This window comes from Saccostrea cucullata, unplaced genomic scaffold (genome assembly GCF_032062105.1).
Source record: "Saccostrea cucullata isolate Sc308-1 unplaced genomic scaffold, CSIRO_AGI_Scuc_v1 ctg907, whole genome shotgun sequence".
Lineage (NCBI taxonomy): Eukaryota > Metazoa > Mollusca > Bivalvia > Ostreida > Ostreidae > Saccostrea > Saccostrea cuccullata.
This window is the reverse complement of record NW_026935419.1, coordinates 435,977-459,359: the sequence shown is the minus strand read 5'-3', so window position 1 is coordinate 459,359 and position 23,383 is coordinate 435,977. Positions and strand designations below refer to the sequence as shown.

Sequence of the window (23,383 nt, the reverse complement as noted above, 5' to 3'; positions counted from 1 at the left end):
ATGGGTCCCATTCCTTTGCAATAAGAACACCAATCTGAATATGTTTTTAAACTCTTGTCTGACATCTTCCTGATCTTTTCTAGAAGTGGTTCATTCCTGTATGAGCTTAATTTTAGAAAAGGACATGGTCCTTCTGTTTCTAAAATCATGACAAATGTTTCGTTACTTATGTAGAAAATTCCCCTATATTGGGGAAGAGGATATGAAATTATGAAAAGTTTATGCAATGTAAACATATTACATGTACATGTACATATCCAAAGCTCATCTGACATCCTGGCTCAGGTGAGCTCTAATACATTAACATAATACATACTATAGTATTACAGTATAATATTACTGTAAAACTCAATCATTTTTCTTGGGGGTCAATTTTGTAGTTTGCCAAAATATGATGGTATTCATTTTGTGGTTAAGAAAATGCACTTAACCTTGCCATTTTTGTATGCGCCCGAATCAATAGATTCGGGCGTATATTGTTTGTCCTGTCTGTTGTCAACTTTAACCTTCGCCATAACTTTTGAACCGTGAGAGATAGAAATTTCATATTTGGTATGCATACTCCACTAATTAAGCACTTTAAACTGACTCCAAGGTCAATGACCTTGTGACCTTGACCTATATGCTAAAAATAGCTTCTTCTGACTTTTGAACCATAGGAGATGGAGACTTCATATTTGGTATGCTTACTCTAATAATTAAGCTCTTTCATATAACACCAAGGTCAATGACTTTGTGACCTTGACTCGTAACCTGTGAAATTGACCTATATGCTAAAAATAGCTTTTTCGAACTTGGGAGATATAAAGAGACTTCATATTTAGTATGCATATTTCCACTAATTCAGTTCTTTCATATGACACCAAGGACAATGATTGTGTGACCTTGACTGTGACCTATATGCTAAAAATTGCTTTTTCGAACTTTGTTGCCACAGGGGCACAGTGTTTCACAAACACATCTTGTTTCATTTTGAAGAGGATGTGAATTCAGGTTTCTTCATACCACAAAAACATGGAAAATTAACCCCACAAAAAAGTGATTTCACAGTATCCAATGAACCAGATTCATTTCTTCAATACATACAAAACTCAGACAAACATTGTGGGTAGAAGTTTAATGATCAGTTAACAGTAAATTACTGACAAGCAAACTGATTCTAGCAGTCAGACAAGCAGATCTAGGCTTATAAAAGCACAGTTTACACGTCCAAAGATACTCATATGAAGTTCAGATTAAAATAAAATTGATGTTAAACAAAACATTTTTAAAAATTCAAAAAATGATAAACATAAATACATTCCAATTTTTTATCCATTAATGTTACAAAAAACTGATATTACATTTTTTCATATGATATGCAAATGTACCGAAGCAACTGAAAAAAATACGAGTATAATTAGGAGAGAGAGCAGTAGAACTGCAATTTGTTCTGTGGACTACACAAACATTGATCATATATTAAATAAGAATCTGAATTAAATACAGCTGGGACAATATAAACATCCCTAACAGAATCTTGCCACGAGTGGGCACATATTAACATTGCTACGCAGTCCAAGCCTTCTATATACATATAACTACATACATGGGCTTTCTCTCACTCACCCTGGCAGTGCTTTCAGTTTCCTTTTTTCTTCACGTTTCTAACATCCCCCACCCCCAAATATTAATCCTTGTATAAATGTAAATATTTATCACCTTTTCCTTAATAATAATAATAGGAATATGTTTCAGAACTTTAAAGAAATAAAAAAAAAATTCCTTAAACCTCTTTAAATTGGCAACATGTTCTGTTCCACAAATAAAATAAATGAGCATACAAGTCAACGCTACCACCTACAGCCATGTCAGACCCGAGTATACAAATGATGGGTAATGTTCTTCTATCTCCGATTCCGAGAGAGGTAAACGTTCGGGAAGACCTTTGTAAATGGCAGTACTGTATGAGATACAGCCTGGTGTGATTTATTTTGTTTTCTTTCTTTATTGGACACTGCAGCATAGAATCACATTCTAACCCCGCCTGCCTTCAAACATGCGTAGGATTGTGTTATATATAAAAAAACGGGTTAAAACTATCAACTTAGCAAAGTACATACAAGTTCAACTGAAATTGAATCCAATTTATATATACATTTGTATAAAAGGTTTCACTGTTGTTTGCATAAGAAATAACATATTTAATTATCTAAAATGAAAAAAAAGAAAATTAATTCAATCCTAGTTCATCAATGTATCATACAATGCATAAAAGAGTCAACATGGAAAGTTTACTCATACATCTATCACTCATGACTTCTATGCTGCAAGACCAGTCACACAAGGTGGTTGATAAGGAGTTCAAAGGTCACTTTCACCATACAGAGCAGTAGAGAATGACATGTAATCTAGAGCACCAGGGACAGCATCGCGTCCTGAATAAGGCGCCATTCTCTGAATACAGTACTCTGCCTGATCGGGAGGCAATTCTTGTCGAAGAATCTGTGCTGTGATGAATGGCTGAAAGATAAAACATTGATGATAAATACACATATAAAATTTTCTTTAATTGTCGACATTTAATTCCTACATGAATGACTCTTCCATATCAAAATGTTTCTCAATAAGATGTTCTTTCAGTGTAAATCCATCCAAATATTATTTTGCCAATACTTTAATTTTTGCTTGGAGAATCACCTCCCCCCCAATTGTTTTGGACATTATTTTCAATCTCTCAATAAAAATATAACTCTAAATGCTTAATTCAACAACTGAATATTTTTTTTCTTTTGAAGCTATAGGCATTTTGCATGCTTTGTTTGCCCATCTCCTTTTTAAATGTTAGTATGGGGTTAATTATCTGATCCAAGAAACAACTGAATTGTCCTTTCTGAATAGAAATTCTTCTTTGCTATCCACCTATTAATGTTTACCTTGTCTCCGGCCAGAATTTTGAAGGATTGCATGACTTGCTCAGCTGTATCAGTGTCAGCTGTCTCACGCGTCATGAAGTCAAGGAAGGCTTCAAAGGTTACATAACCAGAGTTATTGGGGTCCACAATGGACATGATACGTTGGAAATCAGCATCTCCCTAAAAGTACAAAATTTTCTGAATAAAAACCAATATTTTTCAATTGCTGACAAAACATTTAACAGAATGCCATAGACTAACATGTACTGTTGTTACAGACATGTTACACTGAAAATACATTTAATATAAAAATGACCATCTTAATATTCATTTTAATTTCAGACTGTACATATAACAATATTGATTTCATATGCAATGTAGTTGTCCAATTATTTCTTTTTTTTTTCACAGAGATAAGGTTCTTTTTAATGCTTTCGTAAAACACCTTTTCTCTGAAAATATTATTTTCTATCTATCAAAAATATTTGATTTTTTTTTTTCACATACATGTTATTTTTTTGTTGGCAGTACACATGAAGTGAAAAAAAAATTACCACAGGAAAATGACCAGAGAAATTTAACAAACTAAAATTTGATTAAATTTTTAGTAATTACATAGAATTATTGACAACAAACTTGATACAAAATTAAACTTGCAACAGGAGATAATTTCCATTACATGTATTTTTATCTAAGAAATATCAATATCTTGCTATGTCTAACCTGTCTGTCCTCACGAATATTATATCCTAAGCTGACAAGGCAGGCCTTGAATTCCTTAGGTTCGAGACGGCGCGATCTGTTCCTATCGAAATGGTTGAAAGAAACACGGAACTCATTCATTTGGTCTTCACTGATACCCTTTGAATCCCTAGTTAAGATCTGAAAAAGAAAGAGCATTTAATTTTAGCATTTTTATTATTTGTTTTAACATTTTATGTTGAATATGGATATAAGCATGCAATATTAACCTGATTTATCTCTGCTTCTTAGACTCTTACCTGGTTCTCCACTTCATTGATATTCCTAGCGATGGCTGTCAGAAGTTGTTCCCATCCAACTCGCAATGTCTGAAATGCAAACAACCCATTAATACTGGAATTCAAAACAAGCTTAATTTAGCATTGGCAATAGAAACATTTCCTGATGTAGATCAATTAAATCAGTAGCTTACCTCCATGGTGTATTGTGTGTAGTGGTTTTCAAAGATCATAGCCTCCTGAATTTCCTGAAAGGCACAATATGAAGGAGTTCATTACACTGTACAGATAAAAATGTATCTCTATATACATGTATATTCTAAGTTTATTTAAAGCTTGCTAGGAAAAGTTCAGTATTTTTGTAAGAAACTATCAAACACATGTATTTAAAGAAAAATTGCTTAACTCTAATAAATTTCACCGGTACATTACACAACCCTGATTAGGCCATATAAAATTGAAATCTTGGTTCTCAGGCCCGCGCGCATCTGTTTTGAGGTAGCCGCATTGTCGATTTTATTGTATTTTTGATAAAATAAAAATTTGGTGTTGCGGAGACCAATCCGGGAAAAAAAATTCCAACCTCATTTGTTTCGTAGTTTAGTATTCAAATATCACTTCCGGTAGCCATTTACAATGAGATTTTGGCTACTTCGTTTGAAAATACATTCGAGGACATTACCTACGATGTTTACAAGCTGTTAAGCAATGGATAAAGCAGAAATTTTCACCAGAAATGGAAAGTATATCTGTGATTAAAAAACATATCTTTATGTTAAAGAAAATTCGGAAATTAAAATTAAAAAAAATACCTCCCTCATCTACTTTATTGCCAATAAAATGAAAAATAAAATGCCGCCCTCCCGCATCTGTTTTGGAGAAAACTGGCCTGAGAACCACGGAATTAAATTTAGATAGCCTTATTACTGTCATAGCATTCCTACTTCAAAAGCCTATTAAAATCTTTCAAGACTCAACATACCACCATGTTTTTCACACTTTCCTACCTGATTATATCTTTCCAGCTCGTCAATGTTAGGCCTATATTGAGTTGTGGCCTGCTCATACTGCCTCAGCTTCTTCAGCTGTTCTTCCAGTGAGCTCTTGGTTTGAATTCCCATGGAGGCCACGGCGTCCAGCTGGTTTTCGATCCATGGACCGACCACGTTAGCCTTGGCAGCGAACTGTTTCCTCAGCCTCATGTTGTTCTGTTGCTTCATCATCTCATTCTGCAGTGTTCCATCTCGTTTTGGCACAAGTTGTTTTACATCAGCCCACTTGTTTGCTATGTCCTAAAAAGCATTAAATCAGTATCAATATTGTTTATATTCTATTTCTAACTAAACTGAAAAATGGCAAAATGATTAGAATGAACTATTTCTGTTAAAACATGAAAAAGAGCTGTGTGAAATGTTTGAAGAAATTTAAGGTGTACAATTAATGTACATTATTTTTTGTTAAATCAAGTGTCCATTTATATCCTAAATATAAATTTATGTTTTGTGTATTACATTTAACTACAGTTTACCAGTATTTAAAAAAACAAAACAGAAAAAACAATAACAAGGAAAATTAATTTAAAAAAACATCAACTGGTTACTTTAATTTCTATCTACATGAAAAATATTTTTCTGAGTAATGCCTATACATGTATTTATATATATCCTGGCATATTGCATTTTCAACCTATATTTAACCGATATTTAACCTACATAATTATGTCTGTTAATGGAATAGCACAAAATTGTAGTTTTATGTCACTTCATATATAAACCATAATATTAGGAGAGGCTTTCGCTTTATAACAATATTAGTGTCTTGTGTTTTATATGGACTTCCAGTCAGAACTGGCTGTGCATATCTGTAGTATATTCCACATAATAAAAATATGATCATTTGTTCCATAAAAACTTGACAATTTGCACATATTTCGTTGTAGACAATCTTACTACTTAGCCATTCCTCCTCTTTTTTTAAAATTAAATTCTGTGAGAATATCCCCATATCAATGGAAGAAAAAAATTGTTTGAGCAACCCATTCATTGTAATGTGCACAATTTTTTATGAAAGAGATCTTGAATTTCTTTCAAAGAAAAAAAAATCTCCAAAATTTTGTAGTTTCGTGATTTTTCTACAGGTAAAATGAGCTTGGGCAAAAATAAAAGATCTTTTGACATCAGACTGAATTAATTTTTTTTTCAGAATATTTGGAGGACATTTCCACTAATTAGGCATTTTCCCATGTTTACCAGCTGAAAATTATGTACTAGGATATGTCATCTGTATAGAAAGCAGATTGGGAAAAAGAGGTTGAAGACACAATACGAACAAAAACAGGATATGGAATGATATAAACAATAAACAAGCATCACAAAAACTGACACCACATACTGCATACAATTTTCTTATATCTTCTTTTAAAAACACATAAATTTAGAGAGTCAAATTCTCTTTTTATCAAAAAGTTAAATATCGGTATATAAGATTCTGAATTATTTCCATTTCCAAGATAATCCTCATACTTTATATAAACAGACAAAAGTTAGATGTAATCTACTGAATTTATTTGTAGTATAATGAGTGAAGTAAAGTGTATTACAAGTTGTTTACAAGTTTCCCCTACTCTTTACAAAATTCTTCATCTCTAACTTTACAATTATTCATGATGCATTGAAAATATGAGTAAATGCTTTGAATTGAAAATGATTAAGAACAAAGATATTAACTTTAATGACTGAAATAAAATGAAAATCAGGAAATGAGGGAAATCAATTCCTAATTTTTTTTTTCTATATATGAACTGTTTTCCCATAAAGGACAAAATTACATGTATATGCTTTACTCAAACCCCCCCCCCCCCCCCTCCGCAGTAAAATTTCAGTCATTTCATGATAAGGCCAGAAGTCATAAACTTTCACTGAAGGCATAATATGGGTGCTGCATTTTACAATTTTAAATCTAAAAAGGGAAATTTTGTACAAATGATCTGAACACAAGAAGCAAAGGTGCAGAAATCTGACCCTTTGAAATAAATACATCTACAATACTAGGTCACTGTAAATAGAAATCTGAAAATAAATGGTAGAATTAAATATGCAAACAAGATTTCAAGAATTTCTGAATTCCAGTCTGCAGAATTAAAAAAGCTGCCCTTATACCCAATTTTTAACCAAAATTAGAATATAATAAAGATTAGAAAATATGAAATGAAGAATTGCAGGCATGGATTAGTACACCAATGAACAGAACATAAATAAGCCAGCTCCTGTTAACATAAATTTACTGACCTCCTGGTGATAAAATCAGCATCCACAGGGAGAGGGAAAAAACAAAATAAACACAAGCGTAAAATGAGCAGTCTATATATCAGACTTTTTACAATTAAAACACTAAACATGCATTTCATAGTACAGCAGTAATTGCAACCCATACCAAATCTGAAAATTATATTTAGCGATAAGAACATTTTTATATTCATTAAATTAATAATCAAACTTCTAACAGAGATAAGACATTCTTTTGTAAATTGTTTTTCTTTTGTTTTAAATCAACCAGTTCCTAATTTTTTGTTGCTTTATAATTAAAAGGTGTTTGATCAGAGTGCATGAAAAAGCTTCTGAAACAGTAGTATAACTGCACACCATGCTTTGATAGACCTAAGCTCCAAGCCCTATCCTCCTAATGTAAAGCACATGATCATGACCAACCCTATGGTGAAACCTAACGGCTCTCTATTTTTAAAAAAAATACTATAATATCTTAGTTGTGAGAAAACAACTCTATACTGTCCTGTCATGCAGCTAAATCCCTGTAATTAGGACACCTGTACATACCTGAGGATCCACAGTGGTGTAGGGGTTCTCTGTCAGTTGTAATCCGACTTGATTAGCAAGTCTCTGGACTTCCGAGGCTAGGGCCATAATGGCATTAAATTCCTTATCTGCCTCTGGCAGGGTCTGCTTAAATGTTTCATGGGCTTCTAAAAGTTGCTGAAATGGAGGCAATTTTACATTTTAATTTTTTTCTCTTTCTTCTTTAAAAAATTTAATTGACTTGAAATTACTTCTAGACTTAAATATATAAGAACTTAATTCATCATATATAAATTTACCTGAATTTCTTCTACAGTGTGAACAATAAATATATCTAATAAATCTTCTTTTGCACCATCTAACCAGTTGTTGAAAGGCTAAAAAGAAAAATTATATATCTATACATGCACAATACTTATACAAACAAAGTAGAGATGGTGAAAAATTTAAATGACAATATACTCACAGCTGCCCGTTTTGCAAAGTCAAGATGAAGGGTATCTATTTTTTCTAATATTTTTTCTGCTTCCTACAAATGCAATGAATAAATTGTGTCAATAAGTCCTCAAACAAATTTGTCTCAGAGGTCTTTAATAACTAATTCAATTTAAAGTTATGACAAAATGTATAAAGATGAGAACATGTAACTTACATCAAGACCTTGACGTCTCTGGGCAGTTAAAGTTCCTAATTTGTCCCACTGGTCACAGATTTTCTATAACATAAAGATATTTTCTACATCAAAAACAGCATTTGAAAAATAAACTGAAAAATTAAACAATTGTTTGAAAAGAGTTTAAAATAAAATTTTTATAAAAAATTAATTCAAAATCTACCTGACATCTTGTATTGACTGTGAGAACATCGTGGTATTCTAAAAGACTGTTAAAAAGAGAAAAATCAATACACATGTATATAAAAGAATAAATTCTTATAATGTCTTATTTCTTGCAGTGAATTTTTTCATTTTTTTTATCCTCTAAGAATGGAAATCATTTCAATTCTGAAGTGTATTCTAAATAATATTCGATTCTACAGAAATAACAATAACATTGTTCTTTCTCATTATATTTGATAAGGAAAGTTGACATACTTAAGCTCCTGTGCTATTGCTGCAATTTGTTCAACTCTGTCTTGGTGAGCTGCTAAATCACTCTCAAAAGCTTCATGTTTCTTCTTCATAGCCTAGGATGAAATTTTTAACCCCTATCAAATTTACATAACAACAATATGGCTTTTGTCAAATCAAAGATTTGGCAGATGACAATTTTACAACTATAAGTACTGTAATCACTTTACAAAATGAAACCCCTCCCTCCACATTAGTACAGTACAAAGCTTATAACAAAGTACGAGGGGAAATTTTGCTTGGTTATAAATGTAATTTGTTATAACCTTTACTTTCACAATTACATTTCAAAGTAAAGGGAAAAAAACCTCACTTTGCAGTAAATTACAATTCAAAATACTAGGAAGTCTGCTATCAGCATGGTTCAGTCATGTTTTGTAATGAGAAAATATATCTTCGATCAATATGTTAACAAAAGGAGCATAACCGAACTATGTAATAAAGATTTTAGGTAAGTTTCTCAGAATTATTTTTCATTGATACGAGATACGAGTTAAGGATACACCAAAGGCTTTCTTCAAGATTTTTGTCAATTTTGAGATTTTTTGCTAAGAAAACAATGCTAATCACTGCTTTATAATGCATGAAAAATTCTTTCTGATTATTAAATGGTTTTCTAATTATTCAACAATAATCAAACATAAACACTAACACATGTGAAATGTGCCGTTATTGAAGCTTCTGATCTGGTCTGTAACTGCCTGCTTCTGAAAGGAGCAATAAATCACTGTGACCACTCGGGGAATTCTTCACTAGCCACACAGAGGTTATCAGTAATTAAACTACAGGGACTCTAGATTTAGGGAAGGAGATCTAAGAGGTCACTAATGACCATAAAATTGGTGGTGGAGCTTAGCTCTTGCCATTTTGCCGGGAAATCTTTCTGATTCAGAATTGAATCTATTTTACTTCATTAAAAGCACCTAAATAAAGAAAAGAACCTCCCATTCTTGTGAATATGTATAGGAAATATGGATAAAGTGACAGGTATCCAAAGCTGAATCTCCAAGGTGTCATATATTTCTAGCTTTGGCAGACTTTGTTGTGTAATGGGTTTTTGCCCTGTACTGTAAAGTAAGATCAGACAGTTGGTGGTACTATTTCAAAGGATTCAGCTCCCTTATTTATTGACCAATTTCTCTGAAAACTGGCCAGAATGCGTCTCAAATGTGTGTTCACAAAACCGTATCTCAGATTTTTGATATCTTGCTCAGTTCTTGAATTATTGGGGGAAATGTAGAATTGGGCTTGAAAATTGGTAACATTTAAAGACAAATGGATGTAACTTTTGAATAAGAAGATTTATCAAAAATCTGAGATACAGTTTTAAAGTTCAATCTTTAATCTACATTGAGGCAAAATTTTGACTTTGAGAGGTGGAATACAAAAAAGTTGATTTATAAAATATAAATGCACTAATATTTATATTAAAATATGAATAACTGTTTATTAAGATAAAAATGAAAATTTAAAATAAGGCCAAATAAAATTGAAATCTTGGTTCTCAGGCCCGCGCGCATCCGTTTTGAGGTAGCCGCATTGCCGATTTTATTGTATTTTTGATAAAATAAAAAGTTGGTAATGCGGAGACCAATCCGGGAAAAAAAATTCTGACCTCATTTGTTTCGTAGTTTAGTATTCAAATATCACTTCCGGTAGCAATTTACACTGAGATTTTGGCTACTTCGTTTGAAAATACATTCGAGGACATTACCTACGATGTTTACACGCTGTTAAGCAATGGATAAAGCAGAAATTTTGACCAGAAATGGAAAGTATATCTGTGATTAAAAAAATTATCTTTATGTTAAAGAAAATTCGGAAATTAAAATAAAAAAAAATACCTCCCTCATCTACTTTATTGCCAATAAAATGAAAAATAAAATGCCGCCCTCCCGCATCTGTTTTGGAGAAAATTGGCCTGAGAACCAGGGAATTAAATTTAGATAGCCTAAGATCATTAAATAGTAAATTTAACAAGCTTTCAAATGATATATACTTTTAATATGTTATCTTTGTTAATGAATGAATTACAAGCAAATTAAATTTTGCCCCATGGAAACCTTTGGTGTATCCTTAAAGATGGGTACTCCCAAATAAAGGAAGAATGATACTGTCCATATTTTCTTACGGGAAACCCCAAATATGTCTTATCTGGACAAAGCATACAACTGGAGGTGCACAATGAGACTATGTAATCTAGTTTTTGAGTCTTCACAATTCTGTTCATTTCACTGAAGGAGTTGCAAATAAGTGATGTGCACCCCAAGGTGTAATGGCAGAAAACAACCCCATCAAAATAAACCTGACTTTCATTTGGCGGATGGGTGTGGAGGTTATAAATATATGTTTATATATTTTACAATCAGTGACATATTATGATTATAAAACTGAAAAAAATCATATTGTCAATCTAATACTCAATATACACATTTATTATCAAAAATCTTTTTACTTTTAATTGATTAAGTCCACATCGCAAATAATCCTGGCTTTGGAGCATTTCTTCTTTGCCCTCGGCCCATTCTTCATGAATTTGACAGCGGTGCCTGAACTTCTGAGCCAAATGATCAAGACGCTCAAGTCTGCAAATAAATGGGTTTAATAATTTGTCATTTTCCTTATAGCATTATTTCTACTTTAAGATTTTGAAACTCAAATATTCTGTGGAATTTCAAAAATAAAATTGAAAATTTGTTTCAGTGGAATAGTTACCTTTGCAGTTCTGAAAGTAACCACTCTTCGAAACCTTTCTCAGCAAATTCCAGTCCTTTCCAAGCATTAGCAATGTCCTGTAACAAAATACTGGTGAGTTAATAAAAGAAGCATAATTCTTAAATGATACATTAAACTTGTATTCAATAGACAATCAATTTATGAAATAACAAAAGGCCTGTGTCCTAATTTGTTAGTTAAGTTAACTAAACACACCAATGAAGCAACAACTGACAAACTTTGATGACCTTAAGCCTCTTATTACAATGTAACTGAAATATTTTGATATGGCCATGAAATTTCAAAATTTGGCCATGATGACCTACTATTTTGTAGGATGATTGAAGCATGCTTAATACCCATACTTGCATCATCTGACAAAGTTTGATGATGATGATATCAACAAGTTTCATAGAAATTTCTATTTTTAATAATCATGTCAACACCTTTTGTTGAAATCAAATCTAGTAAAAAGAATGGTGTATTAAAGTATAGGCATCTTGTATAATAGGTCTTATTCATATAGGACCAAAACTATATAAGAAGTGTTTCGCACGAATTTCACAGAAAAATCTATTTGAAGTAATCATGGAAACACTGTAGTTTCCGGCCAGTATATTCTTGGTAGTAAGTCCAACTTACTTCTACAAATTTTTAGGTAAATATGTACTTCATCCATGATCACTTACAGAAACCATTTTGCCCTCAGTGGGAAGGTATGCTGGTCTGTTACTGAGTCGAAGCCTTGTCTGCAGGGTGTTAAAGCTGTTCTCAAGTCTGGCTTTATCTTCCAGTTTAGGAGGTTTGTGTTTACGTCTGTAGTCCCGGAATTCCTCAAGTTTTCTTTGGGTACCAGGTAAAGTGTTGTCAGTTGTTCTGTTTTCTAACCAAGGGGTTGTTTTCCTAATCCATTCCAGAAGCTGCAATACACAAATCAAAAATTGAAGTAAATAAAAATTCACACAAGTAAAACAAGGGCTATGGATAAGAATTATTTTGCCATCAAGGTCTGAGCAATATTTTTACCTTTGCCTAATGATTTTTCAGTAAAATCCTGGCTAACAATTGGCTGAAGTATATCATGTGAAGAGAATTATACTTACTCACTTGAAAAAAATACTGAGTTATCATTCTTTAGAAACACTTACAACAACTTAAGATAAGTTAATCTTTTTAATTGCCTTTATGAATAAATACTAGGCTTGTACAAAAACTGTCTGTAGATTACTACTGCATGAAAGATTCACAAAATAATTTTATATAACAACTTTACAAACCCTAGACACCTAAATATGAATTAACGTCATCTAAATTTGTTTTACAGTTGAATACTGACCAGATAGGTATAATACCTGGTTAGTAAATTTCAAAGCTGGCTCAGCTTTCCCTTACCTGGTATGAAATTTATGAATCAGGTAACATCCCGTACCCGGTCACTACAGAACTGTGTAACTCATAATACTAGTAAAGCCTAACATTTATCAACTTCAAAGACTTTTTTAAAATTAAAATTGTCTTCATCCAAGCCTTTTCCTGATAATGCTTAAAACTTTTTGAAGACAAATATACTTACATCACTAGCTAATCTTTCATATTCTTCCATAAGGCGTTCGTTTTCTTGGTTGACCTTCAACACTTTGCAAATTCTGTTTGCTGCTGTCTCAGCCTAAAAAGAATAGAAAAAGAGATTTATAAGTCAAATCACAGATCATGATACATTGATACTTCAGAAAGGTAAGAATTATGTTAACAAATTTCATTTACCTGCTGAGCCCCAGAGAATGCATGATAATATGAAGACACATAAGCCATCACGGAACGCTCATCTGGTTTTACCGAGTTCACCATATCTAGAAAATGAGCATTCACATTGCACTACTTAATCCACAGAGAACATTAAGTATTTATTTATTATTTATTCATCATTGTTGAGACTTGATGTTACATTCATAAATATGTACCTTCTGGATCTAACATGCGTGGAATATCAAGGTGTTTTTCTGCGACATCAAAAGCAGTGTTTAAATTTTCTAGTGGGTTTTCCTGAAAATACATTGTTAAAAAATTATTATAGTTACTGCAATGAATGTTCAATTAATGAACAATATTTCTTTGAAAAAATAAATTAACTGTATCTATAAATTTACCATTAGTTCAATGAGTACAAAATAAACTTGAATAAATGGAAGCCAATATGTGGATGGAGGAAATTCTGGTTACAAAGTTTATGTTCAACTAAAATATGTGTTTCTAGATTTTCAAATTCATTCACAACACTCTAAACCTAAATGATCATTCACAATTGCAGGTATCATATGCTTAAAATTTTTACATTAATGTACAATGTTACAAGAAGATTAAAGCATTTCTGCATAAGTTTACTAACCAGGCATAAAAAGAGTAAATGACTAAAAAGCTGCGAGAATGATAAGTTAATAAAACAGTGCAGCAGAATGAGTGAGTGCAATTTTTCTGAAAGAAATATTACACAGGTTTAGTAGAGGCAGAAACTCACCTTGGACAATTTATGGTAATCAATTAATTCAGGCCTGTGTCTATGAATCAGGGCACAAAACGCCAAACCATCTTTAAAGCTGAAGAAATATGGAGAGTGACATGCAAGGAGTTAAGAACATCATTAAAAGGAGGATTATTTAGCAATGCATGCCTAATTTTTTACTTATTAAAATAAAACAACACTGAAAAACAAAGTGTCATCATGCATCACCTGACAGGATTCAAGTATTCATTCATATAAGCACTCTTTGCCTATTGCATGATGGAGGTATTTAATGTAAAAAAAATTTGATAACAAAAGCATAAATAATTCCAGATTTTTTTTTGTTACTTCACTGTATCAACCAAATTTTCCAGTTCAAAATGATTTCCATTTCTCCAGCAGACACACTCTGTGTCATTTTGATGCTTGAAAACTGACATTAAAACATCCTAGTAAACAAGAGCATTGAAGATACAGATGCTTGCAAGCTAATGTAAGCCAATATTTAGGTATCTTCAAGATTCCTTTAATTTTAAAAATAAACAACTGTCTTCTCAATAAACTTAAATTGGTAATGAATATTTAGTTTCAAGAATGGCACAACATTCTGAAAGACCAAAATTTACCGAAATTCAATTTCTCATAAAAGAGCAGTATTTATGCCAAAAACTTGTCCTTATTAACAGTTTATAACCAATGTCACGTGCCATTCTTTCAAAGTCATGTCTTGAAAAAAGAACAAAAAAATCACATGCAAAAATTACAGTGGAGAATAAGCAATTCTGCAGTTTTAGAACCATTCCACATTTTAAAAGTAAGAATAACATTTATCAATGAAGCTTCACAAAAACAGAATGGAAGAAATGGTGCTAAAACTGTTATTCAAGGAAATCTGGGGGAAATAGCAGCATCATAACAAAAAACAAACAGTCGAAAGAACCATTCCAGTGGATTGAACTTTTTGTTTTTTTTTACCCTGGATAACTTGTAATAGTCTATTAGTTCTGGGCGATGCCGATGAATCAAGGCACAGAAAGCCAGACCATCCTTCCAACTGAAATATTAGAGTGACCTCAGTATCAAAATATTAACCAGTTCTCTCTGACCAATCTGCTGGGTACAGATTCCACACAATCACCCTCAAAATACAAACACTGCTTTTACTCTTCTACTGCCTTTGGTTTTTAAAATCGTTCCTTTAAAAACCATTGATCTATTTTACATTTTCACAGGAATGATAAAACAGAAACCTGAAACATTTTCGTAGGAGCATCAGAGCTTAATAATAAATAAAATTTATTTCTACTTAAAAAGGGACTTTTGTAAGTTTATGCTCTCCAAGAAGTAAATTGTAATTTATCTAAGATTTCTCTACAGATCAATACAGCACAATGCCAGGTAGATTTCTGTTTTTACCTGAGATGGAAGTTCTGTACATTGACGTTCTTGTAAGGGGCTGTCTTTCTTTGACACCACAGAAGCAGACCTTCTTTGGCAGTCAGTTCTACAAAGGTGAAAATTAATGATTATTTCAATGTATCATGATTATCTGCAAAACATTAGTATTTTTAATTCAGACTTAAGATGGCAGATTCACTGTATGATTTTGGTACATCACTTTATGTTATAAGTCACCAAAAATTTTCCTCTTTAGTTCATAAAATTTTTCTTATTAATTAAGTAACTTTTTCTTATTGATGTGCACTTTAAATCTTATCATTATCTTTTAACTTAAAAATTTTATTATGAATAGTTTTTTTTCCCTCTCCATGATAAATTGCATGCTGCCTTCTTAATTGCAGGACTGCACACGTACCACAAGTTCAACTTCATAAAGTTGTAGATGCAGTCCTACAGACCAGTTGAAATGTTATCTCTATTCATTATTCAATTTATTTACACAACATATTAAAACCTTTTTTTAATTAGCCTCCACTCAACAGATTATGAAAGGAAGTGTACATTGATTCATGTAAGGGGCTGTGTCACACCACAGAAGAACCTTCTTTGGCAGTCAGTTCTACAAAAGTGAAAATTAATGATTATTTCAATGTGTGTACCAATATATAACAGAAATGTTCACTGTATATTTTGACCTACATTAAAAGTCAAATGAAAATTTGACTCAAATCTAATTTTAGTACATGTAAATGATTAATTCCTTACATTTTTTTTTTAAATTAATGTGTATACTAATACTAATGTATACATTTAATACACTCTAAAGTAGTTAGACGATAACAAGATATCATCTTCAGGCTATTCACACAAGCCTGTTGGAATGAAATTAAATATTTTAGCGATCAAACCTAATGACACATTAATGACAGTGCATGTTTAGTGATGTAATCATTTAGATTGAATACGATTGTAGTTCCTGGTGTTTCAATGAATTCTTGGTATAAACATTTCATGTAAATGCTTTGTTTATTTGGAAAAATTATAAAAGTACATTGCAACATTAATTCTATATAATTATTTTTATTTTTGACGGACTGTTTTTTCATTAAAAGTAAAGAAGCACTAACTTGGCTCTTTTGCTAAAGTGCCAAAGACGAATCACCAAAAATTTTCATCTTTAGTTTGCAAAATTTTTCTTAATATGTAACTTTTTCTTATTGATGTGCAATTTAAATATTATCATTATTTTTAAACTTCTAAAACTTTATTCTGAATAGTTTTTTCCTTTCCAACGATAAAGTGCATGCTGCCTTCTAAATTGCAGGATTACACACAAACCACAAGTTCAACTTCATTTCAGTTGAAATGTTATCTCTATTCATTGTTAAATTTATTTACACTTTTAAAACTTTTTTATTAGCTCCTTTATGAAAGGAAGTGTATCATGAAAAACAGCTTTATATTTTTACTAATATATCAAACCTAATTTTAGAAAATGAATAAATCTGTATTTTTTTTTTTGTTTTTTTGTTTGTAAATTAATGTATATTAATACTAATGCATACATTTAATACACTCTAAAAGTAGTTCATTATTATTCAGCTAAATACACAATATATTTCAATGAACTGAAATATTTCCCACTTTTTCCTAAAACATTAATGACAGTGCATAAAGTTCTTTTTTTATGATTGACTGATTGCTGGTGTGTCTGGAATTTTTATTTGTATTGGGGCATCATTTTGTAGAAATCTGTAACTGTTTTTTCATTCAGTCTAACTTGGCTGTTTTGCCAAAGTGCCAAAGACTAGACAATGGCAGTTAACAGGTTAACACTGAAACATCTTCACCCAAGATTCCCAGTTGCTTAATGTATGAGCATGCCCAATACTTGATTGCTGAATAATGATGTATGCCTTTTTTATCTCCTTCATGAAAAACAAATTTTTACTAATATATCAACCAGATCATGAATTGTGGTTGTTTTTTTAGAGGGGAACTAAACAGATAATATGCATATGAAGTCTTCTGTCACTTTCTAGTTCATTATTATTCAGCTAAATAAAATATATATATCTCATACACTGATCCATTTGCATTCCTTTCCAAAGCGCTTATTTCACGATTCATACAACTTAATTAGCATATATACTTCACATAAATATATGTAATACTGGCCAGATAACAGATGATCATTAATGGGAAACATATGGTATGAAATACTGAGTATACATGTGATATATACTAAAACACAAATGATCAGCAACCAATATGGAACAACTCAAAAGCCAAAACTCAGCACAAAAACATGTAAACTGATACAGTGGGACTTAGTTTCTATGCATGGTTTATTAAACAGACTGCACTGTAACATGTTCCATGACTGTCTGACATTGCTAACATAGGACAAAATCAGAAGCTTTGCCCCAACCTCCACTGTTTACAATTAGTGTACAGTTATATACACTTGGCTGGCTGCTATCTTATTCAGACTATAAATAAAACACTTGGAGCACTAACTAGCAACATATGCAATGTGCTGATACAAGCAAATACTCAGGTATGTTAAGAACCACTCTGTGGATCTGTCCAGTGACTCTGTATTACAAAGCCTACCTTCCACTGTAATATCTTGAATGGCAAAACGGAGGATAATGGTCCAAATCATACCCAGGGTCATCTTAGGATTTCCATCCACAATTTCTGAAAGATTAAGAGGACAAGTGTTAACATTTCATCTGTATTAAAATGTACATGTATATGTAAACACATGCAAGTTCACTTAGAGTGATCATCCATATAAATTGTGGTTATTACAATATCTATTTCTTGTGTTCTTGATTATGGTAGTTCATATCTCATTGGAATTCACATTTTTTTCCAGACATGAAGATATGTCATATTTTTTAATGTGTAATCAAAGGCATCATACATTATGTTATTTCATATTTTAAAACCATCAAGTTATCAATTTTATTAGCAAAAGAGTAATGACAATGATAAAACTTCAGTATTTTTAAGAATGTGTGTGTAAAATATTTCTCAAGGCCAACAAACAAGAAATAAACCCTCAAGTGACTCATTTTCTTATAGCTAAGTTAGTATACCAAAAAAATTGACCCTAGATGAATTAGACACATAACCTAGAAATCTGTGTGCATCATGACACATTTCCCTGGAGGGGGACAATGTTTTTGTAGGGCTACGTTTATGTGACGGTGGCCTAATTTATCAGTGGCTAGACCTGTTTATACATAAAATGAATGTAAATTCTTTCATCACCCATTAAGCATGAAAATTACACAATCTGTGTAAAAAATCTGACTGCAAGTGTCTATAACTTGATGCTTACATATCTCATTTCAAAAGCCTTTAATGCACTTATACATGTGCATACAAATTATTTTTTCCGGGTATTTTATTTCCCTATCAAACCCCCTATTTTCTTTTCCACTTAGAAAGAAATCATGTCAATACTGCAAATCGTTCAAAGAGACTCTGACCTTTATGTTATTTCAAGGCAAATACCATAATCAGGAAATTAAATCTCGTAGATAAAAATGTTACACATGAGTGAAGGGCCTGTCTCTTTGACTCTGTGTTAACAAGGTCTGTGACCTTAGGTCTTGATTTATCTGCAATATCAAATCAGTGTAAGAACTGTGAAACTACTAAAGGCCAATCCGAAATCAAACTGGGATTCCTTGTAAAAGATTATCTTGTTCCAGAATTTACAAATGATATCAAAGGTCACAAAGCTTTCTTTATACTTGGTCTTCAATCAAGTTGTTTCGGAGCTTATAAGCTTTAATATTATGACCATGGATTATTCTGTCTCCTTATTTTTTTCAATGGAAGATGTATGCAATACTAAGGACTAGGCACAAAAGTTAAAATTTTCACAATAATAATTTTATATTTCTATGTATTAAGGAATTCAAACTTTATTTTTCCCCCATGGTTAACTAAGTACTCTTAATTTTTTACCCCATCTACAAAATCTAAACTTGGCACCTTTGCCATAAATGGATTTGTTTAAACATTTTTCCCTGATGACTATCTTGAATAGAGATTCCAAATATGTAGGTGTGTGAAGATATCTAGTGGTACCACTTTCTATACAGGGAAGATTCCACTTTCTACACACAGGGAAGATTAACTATTCTAGATTTCAATGAAATTGCTGTAGGGAAGTGATTTTTGAATTCATTACAATAATCCAGAATTTCTATTCTATATCTGGAACAGCATGTTTAAATACTCATTCCTTGGTTTAAAATAAATCTTTCTTCTTGTGCTGTGGTTCTTTTTGACACACAAGGTGCCAAATTATTATAATTTTCTGGAGACTTTACCTTCAGCACCGATGGAAACCAATCTGACGCCTTTGGATGCAATGAAGTCCAGAGCTTTGTTGACATTAGCGATTTTGTGGAACCTCATTTTTCCCTTGTCTGGCTTGGGGAGCTGTTCCCCAGAGATCACTTCCAATAATAACATCAATTTTAAACCATTTCGAAAATCTTCCTCGATGTTTTCTATTTGGGTACCAGCTTTTCTTAAATGGGAGTTGCACCATGCTGTGAATGTCTGTAAAAAAAAAAATTACTCTTATTCCATCATGTTCCATACACCTAACTGAGAAAAAATGTGCAAAGAAACACAATATAAATAAACATCTTGTTTCTGTCTTCATACAATCACTTCCACATCTTTTTATACAACATTCATTTTACATTTAACTGATTCTGATTTAGAATTATAATTCAAATAAAATTACATTACAAACGTCAGTCAGAGAGTTGTTTTCCCCATTTAAAGAAATGCAGACAAACAAAATTTTAATGTTTTACTAAATTACACACTTTTACCAATGCATAATAAATGAGCAGATTTGAAATGTATTCATAGGTATTATATCATTCACTTTAAAGTTCCTGCATTGATAATTTTTGCAAGGATTGAATTTGTTATCTAAGCACTGGACTAGCTCAGGTGTTTCAGATGTTCAATTAGTCAATGCTTCCGGTTCTCTGGGGAAAAAATCAAAGCTGTTTTAAAATTTACATTATTTTAAGATTATGTTCACTAATCTTTCCCTAAAACTGGCATTTATTCATTTTCATATGAATATCCTATAATGAATATATTCAGAAGGAGACAAGTTTTTCTGTACTGATGTCCAATAAGACAGTCTGATTAAATTTCAACCTTTTTAAATGAACTGAAACTGAAAGTTATGAAATAGTGTCGTGTAACAATTTTTAGAATAGCTTAACAGCCATGGAAATTGTCACTTGGCTTTTAAATCTTTCATTTAAAAGGGAAAGAGAAGAATATGATAACACTTTTGTCACTTAACCAGTCAAGAGATACTGCACAATGATGAGTAGGCAACCACTTATTCTAATATTAGCATTAGATGAAGTTTTCTTTTCTTTTCATTTTTATCTTCCTTAAAAAATTAAAATTTTTGTTATTTCTGTGTGCAGAGAGCGACTGGGTACATTAAAATATTACTTTCTAACCACTAAGCATGTTGAGAGCACTGACAAAAATAACTGCTATAAATAAGTGAAATATTTCAATAGCTCTTTTAAAGGAGGATCGCAAAGGTTATCTCATGTGAGAATATATTTAGTGTCTGTAGGATAATGCATGCCCTGTATACGAGCTGATGGAAGGTTGTACTATAATAAGTAACAGGTGTATCATATTTCCTTCCAGTGGTTTATAAGCTGGTGACTGGCTCTGTTAAGGGACAGTTGATTTAAAACCACCTGAAAGACTCCGAAAATTTATTAAACGGTTTGTTTGATGATGATAAACCCCCTGTACAGTTCAAAAGAATGCTGACTAGGGGCAATTCCTTAAATGGCCATCACATAATAGCACATCAATATGAAACAACTGGCTCTAATTATACTGCATGTATTAAGTACATAACTACTCTATCAGGCGTACTCCATCTATCGACTGTCCAGATTTGTTTACATAGAATGAATTTTAAATGTATACAGAGGCTTATCTATTTTGTGTACATAGGAATGCACTGCAATATTTCTGGTATGTGGAGAATTGCATATTTTGACAGGTTCCACACGACTAGGCAAGGACAGTCTAAATATTGTTTTATACATTTCTTCAACATTAGGTAGGATGATGACCTCTAAGCCCAACAAATCAAGTTCACGTAATCGACAAGGAGACTCTCTTATTTGTCACAGGTACTGAATGAAGGATGTGACCTACATTCCAATTTACACTTGTTCTGCAAGTTGACCCACAGAGGTTACAGAAGGTTGATTCAGACAAATTCCGCAGATTTTATCAATATTTAAAGGCTCCATTACCACAATACAATAAGATAAGACGTTACTAAATTTTTAAAAGTCTCATTATCATTAAAATACATCGAACGATAGCTCCGCCCTGTAACACAACGTTTCCAAATTTGGCAAGTCGACGTAATTCTCATCATGGCGGCTAAGTTTGCAACTTATAAACATGTACGTAAAACCGGTCCCAATATACGCATTTTCTTCCATAACTATACGACACTAAACCATTTTATCATTCTGAATTGCTTCACTTACAAACACTTGTTTAATCCATGGAATTGAAAAAACAATCCATCAAACATGTTGATATTACCTTCTTTTGCTGTTTTTCCCATGCTGGATCCAACAAGCCCTCTCGATCCCATTCCTCTTCCTCCTCCATATAGCCATCATAATCCTGATCCGTCATTTTTTCAAGTTACAAAATGTGTGAAAATCCTTTAGAAAAGATAAAACTCTTACTATCCAGTTGGTAAACTCTCCCTGCCTATATTTTACATGGGGCTTCTGTTCCTCCCCGCCAGAGGTCGCAATCACGTGATCACTTCCGGAAGCGCTGTTTTCGCATTCGGAACTCTCCGCAATGAATGAAAACCGAAAAGTGGGCGGATCCAACGAGAGGGCAATTTATTCAATATATTAGAAAACAATGTGAAAATGCAATAGGACATACTTTTTTTTTAATGAAATGACATATTCATTTACAAAGCATATAAACATGTGCGTATACGTTTGTATGGTTGGTTGAATTTTCTTTTCTTTTCTGTTTTAAAAATTGTAAATTTTCAATCGAAATAGCAATCAAGACATTCAATCAAATCTTAACATTTTCAAAAATTCTAAATCTAAATAAGGATTTTTATTTCTACGGAATGTGGTTATGTATATTTTTATGTTTTGTTTGCTTTGAAATAATGAGATTAGATCTGCACTGGTCTTTGATAGTAAGTCGGTTGAATGTAATGAGACATAAATGTCTGAGGAATCAAATACGTCTGACACATTCTGGCGATATAATCGCACAGAAGTCGTCCTCCGCAAAATATTTTGTAGCAGGTACGAAAACAATACGCCTAACATTGATTCGTGTGCAAATATGTGCAACTTGTTATTTACGTTCTTAATTTAACGTGAATAAAAATAAAAGTTAAATCCTGCTGTCGTTTAATGTTAACTAGATTAAATGTTAGAATTATGACAATAAAGGGGTTATAAAATTATTGAGAACAAATCTGGTTTATTGTGTGTGTGAAGCATATGCATATACTGGTATCCATTCCTAACGAACACCACATGTACCCTTTACTTATGCAATATGTCAATTCAGCAGATCCAGTCGTGCTTGCTATCATTAACACCCCCATTGTTACATCTGTATGATATCGTAGTAACCTCTCACTGCTCTTATGGTGTCAAGTCATTCAATAATTCCGCAACGGGTTGTCCATTACTGAGGAAAAGAATCGACTGATTATTTTTTTTTCCATCTAAAAAGTTACAATTGTTCAAATAAAATTGTCAATTCCTTGTTAATTATATGCAATTGCGCAATTTTATTAACAAAATCTATCCCATCATTCGAGTTTGGATTCAAATAGATTTTTTATTATT

The 23,383-nt window shown here is 32.1% G+C and overlaps 1 protein-coding gene across 2 annotated transcripts; it reads right to left on the bottom strand.

Annotated features, from left to right (window-relative positions):
* Window positions 1-1,098: 1,098 nt before the first annotated feature.
* LOC134242770 (alpha-actinin-like) lies at window positions 1,099-22,320 on the bottom strand. 2 transcript variants are annotated; one of them, XM_062724895.1, is made up of 23 exons: window positions 22,086-22,320; window positions 19,787-20,021; window positions 18,048-18,134; window positions 15,447-15,534; window positions 15,006-15,084; window positions 13,492-13,573; window positions 13,295-13,380; window positions 13,104-13,196; window positions 12,220-12,450; window positions 11,531-11,607; window positions 11,271-11,400; window positions 8,780-8,871; window positions 8,523-8,568; window positions 8,339-8,401; window positions 8,153-8,215; window positions 7,986-8,063; window positions 7,708-7,863; window positions 4,882-5,166; window positions 4,069-4,122; window positions 3,896-3,964; window positions 3,618-3,776; window positions 2,916-3,074; window positions 1,099-2,502 (listed from the first exon to the last, which is right to left on the bottom strand). In XM_062724895.1, the coding sequence occupies exons 1-23, from the start codon at window positions 22,179-22,181 to the stop codon at window positions 2,344-2,346; spliced, it is 2,667 nt and encodes an 888-aa protein (XP_062580879.1). In that variant the 5' UTR covers window positions 22,182-22,320; the 3' UTR covers window positions 1,099-2,343. The 2 variants fall into 2 exon arrangements, with proteins under 2 accessions (XP_062580879.1, XP_062580880.1); XM_062724896.1 differs by lacking the exon at window positions 15,006-15,084 and adding an exon at window positions 14,046-14,124.
* Window positions 22,321-23,383: the final 1,063 nt, after the last annotated feature.

What these genes read in the sequence shown, in the direction of transcription:
- LOC134242770 (XM_062724895.1), bottom strand. Translation starts at nt 22,181, where the DNA reads ATGACGGATCAGGATTATGATGGCTATATGGAGGAGGAAGAGGAATGG. An exon ending in GTGGACTTAATCAATTAAAA is followed by an intron (nt 8,872 to 11,270) that starts GTAAAAAGATTT and finishes ATTTCATCCTAG; the next exon opens with GCTATGAAGAAGAAACATGA. An exon ending in GCAATAGCACAGGAGCTTAA is followed by an intron (nt 8,569 to 8,779) that starts GTATGTCAACTT and finishes TCTTTTTAACAG; the next exon opens with TCTTTTAGAATACCACGATG.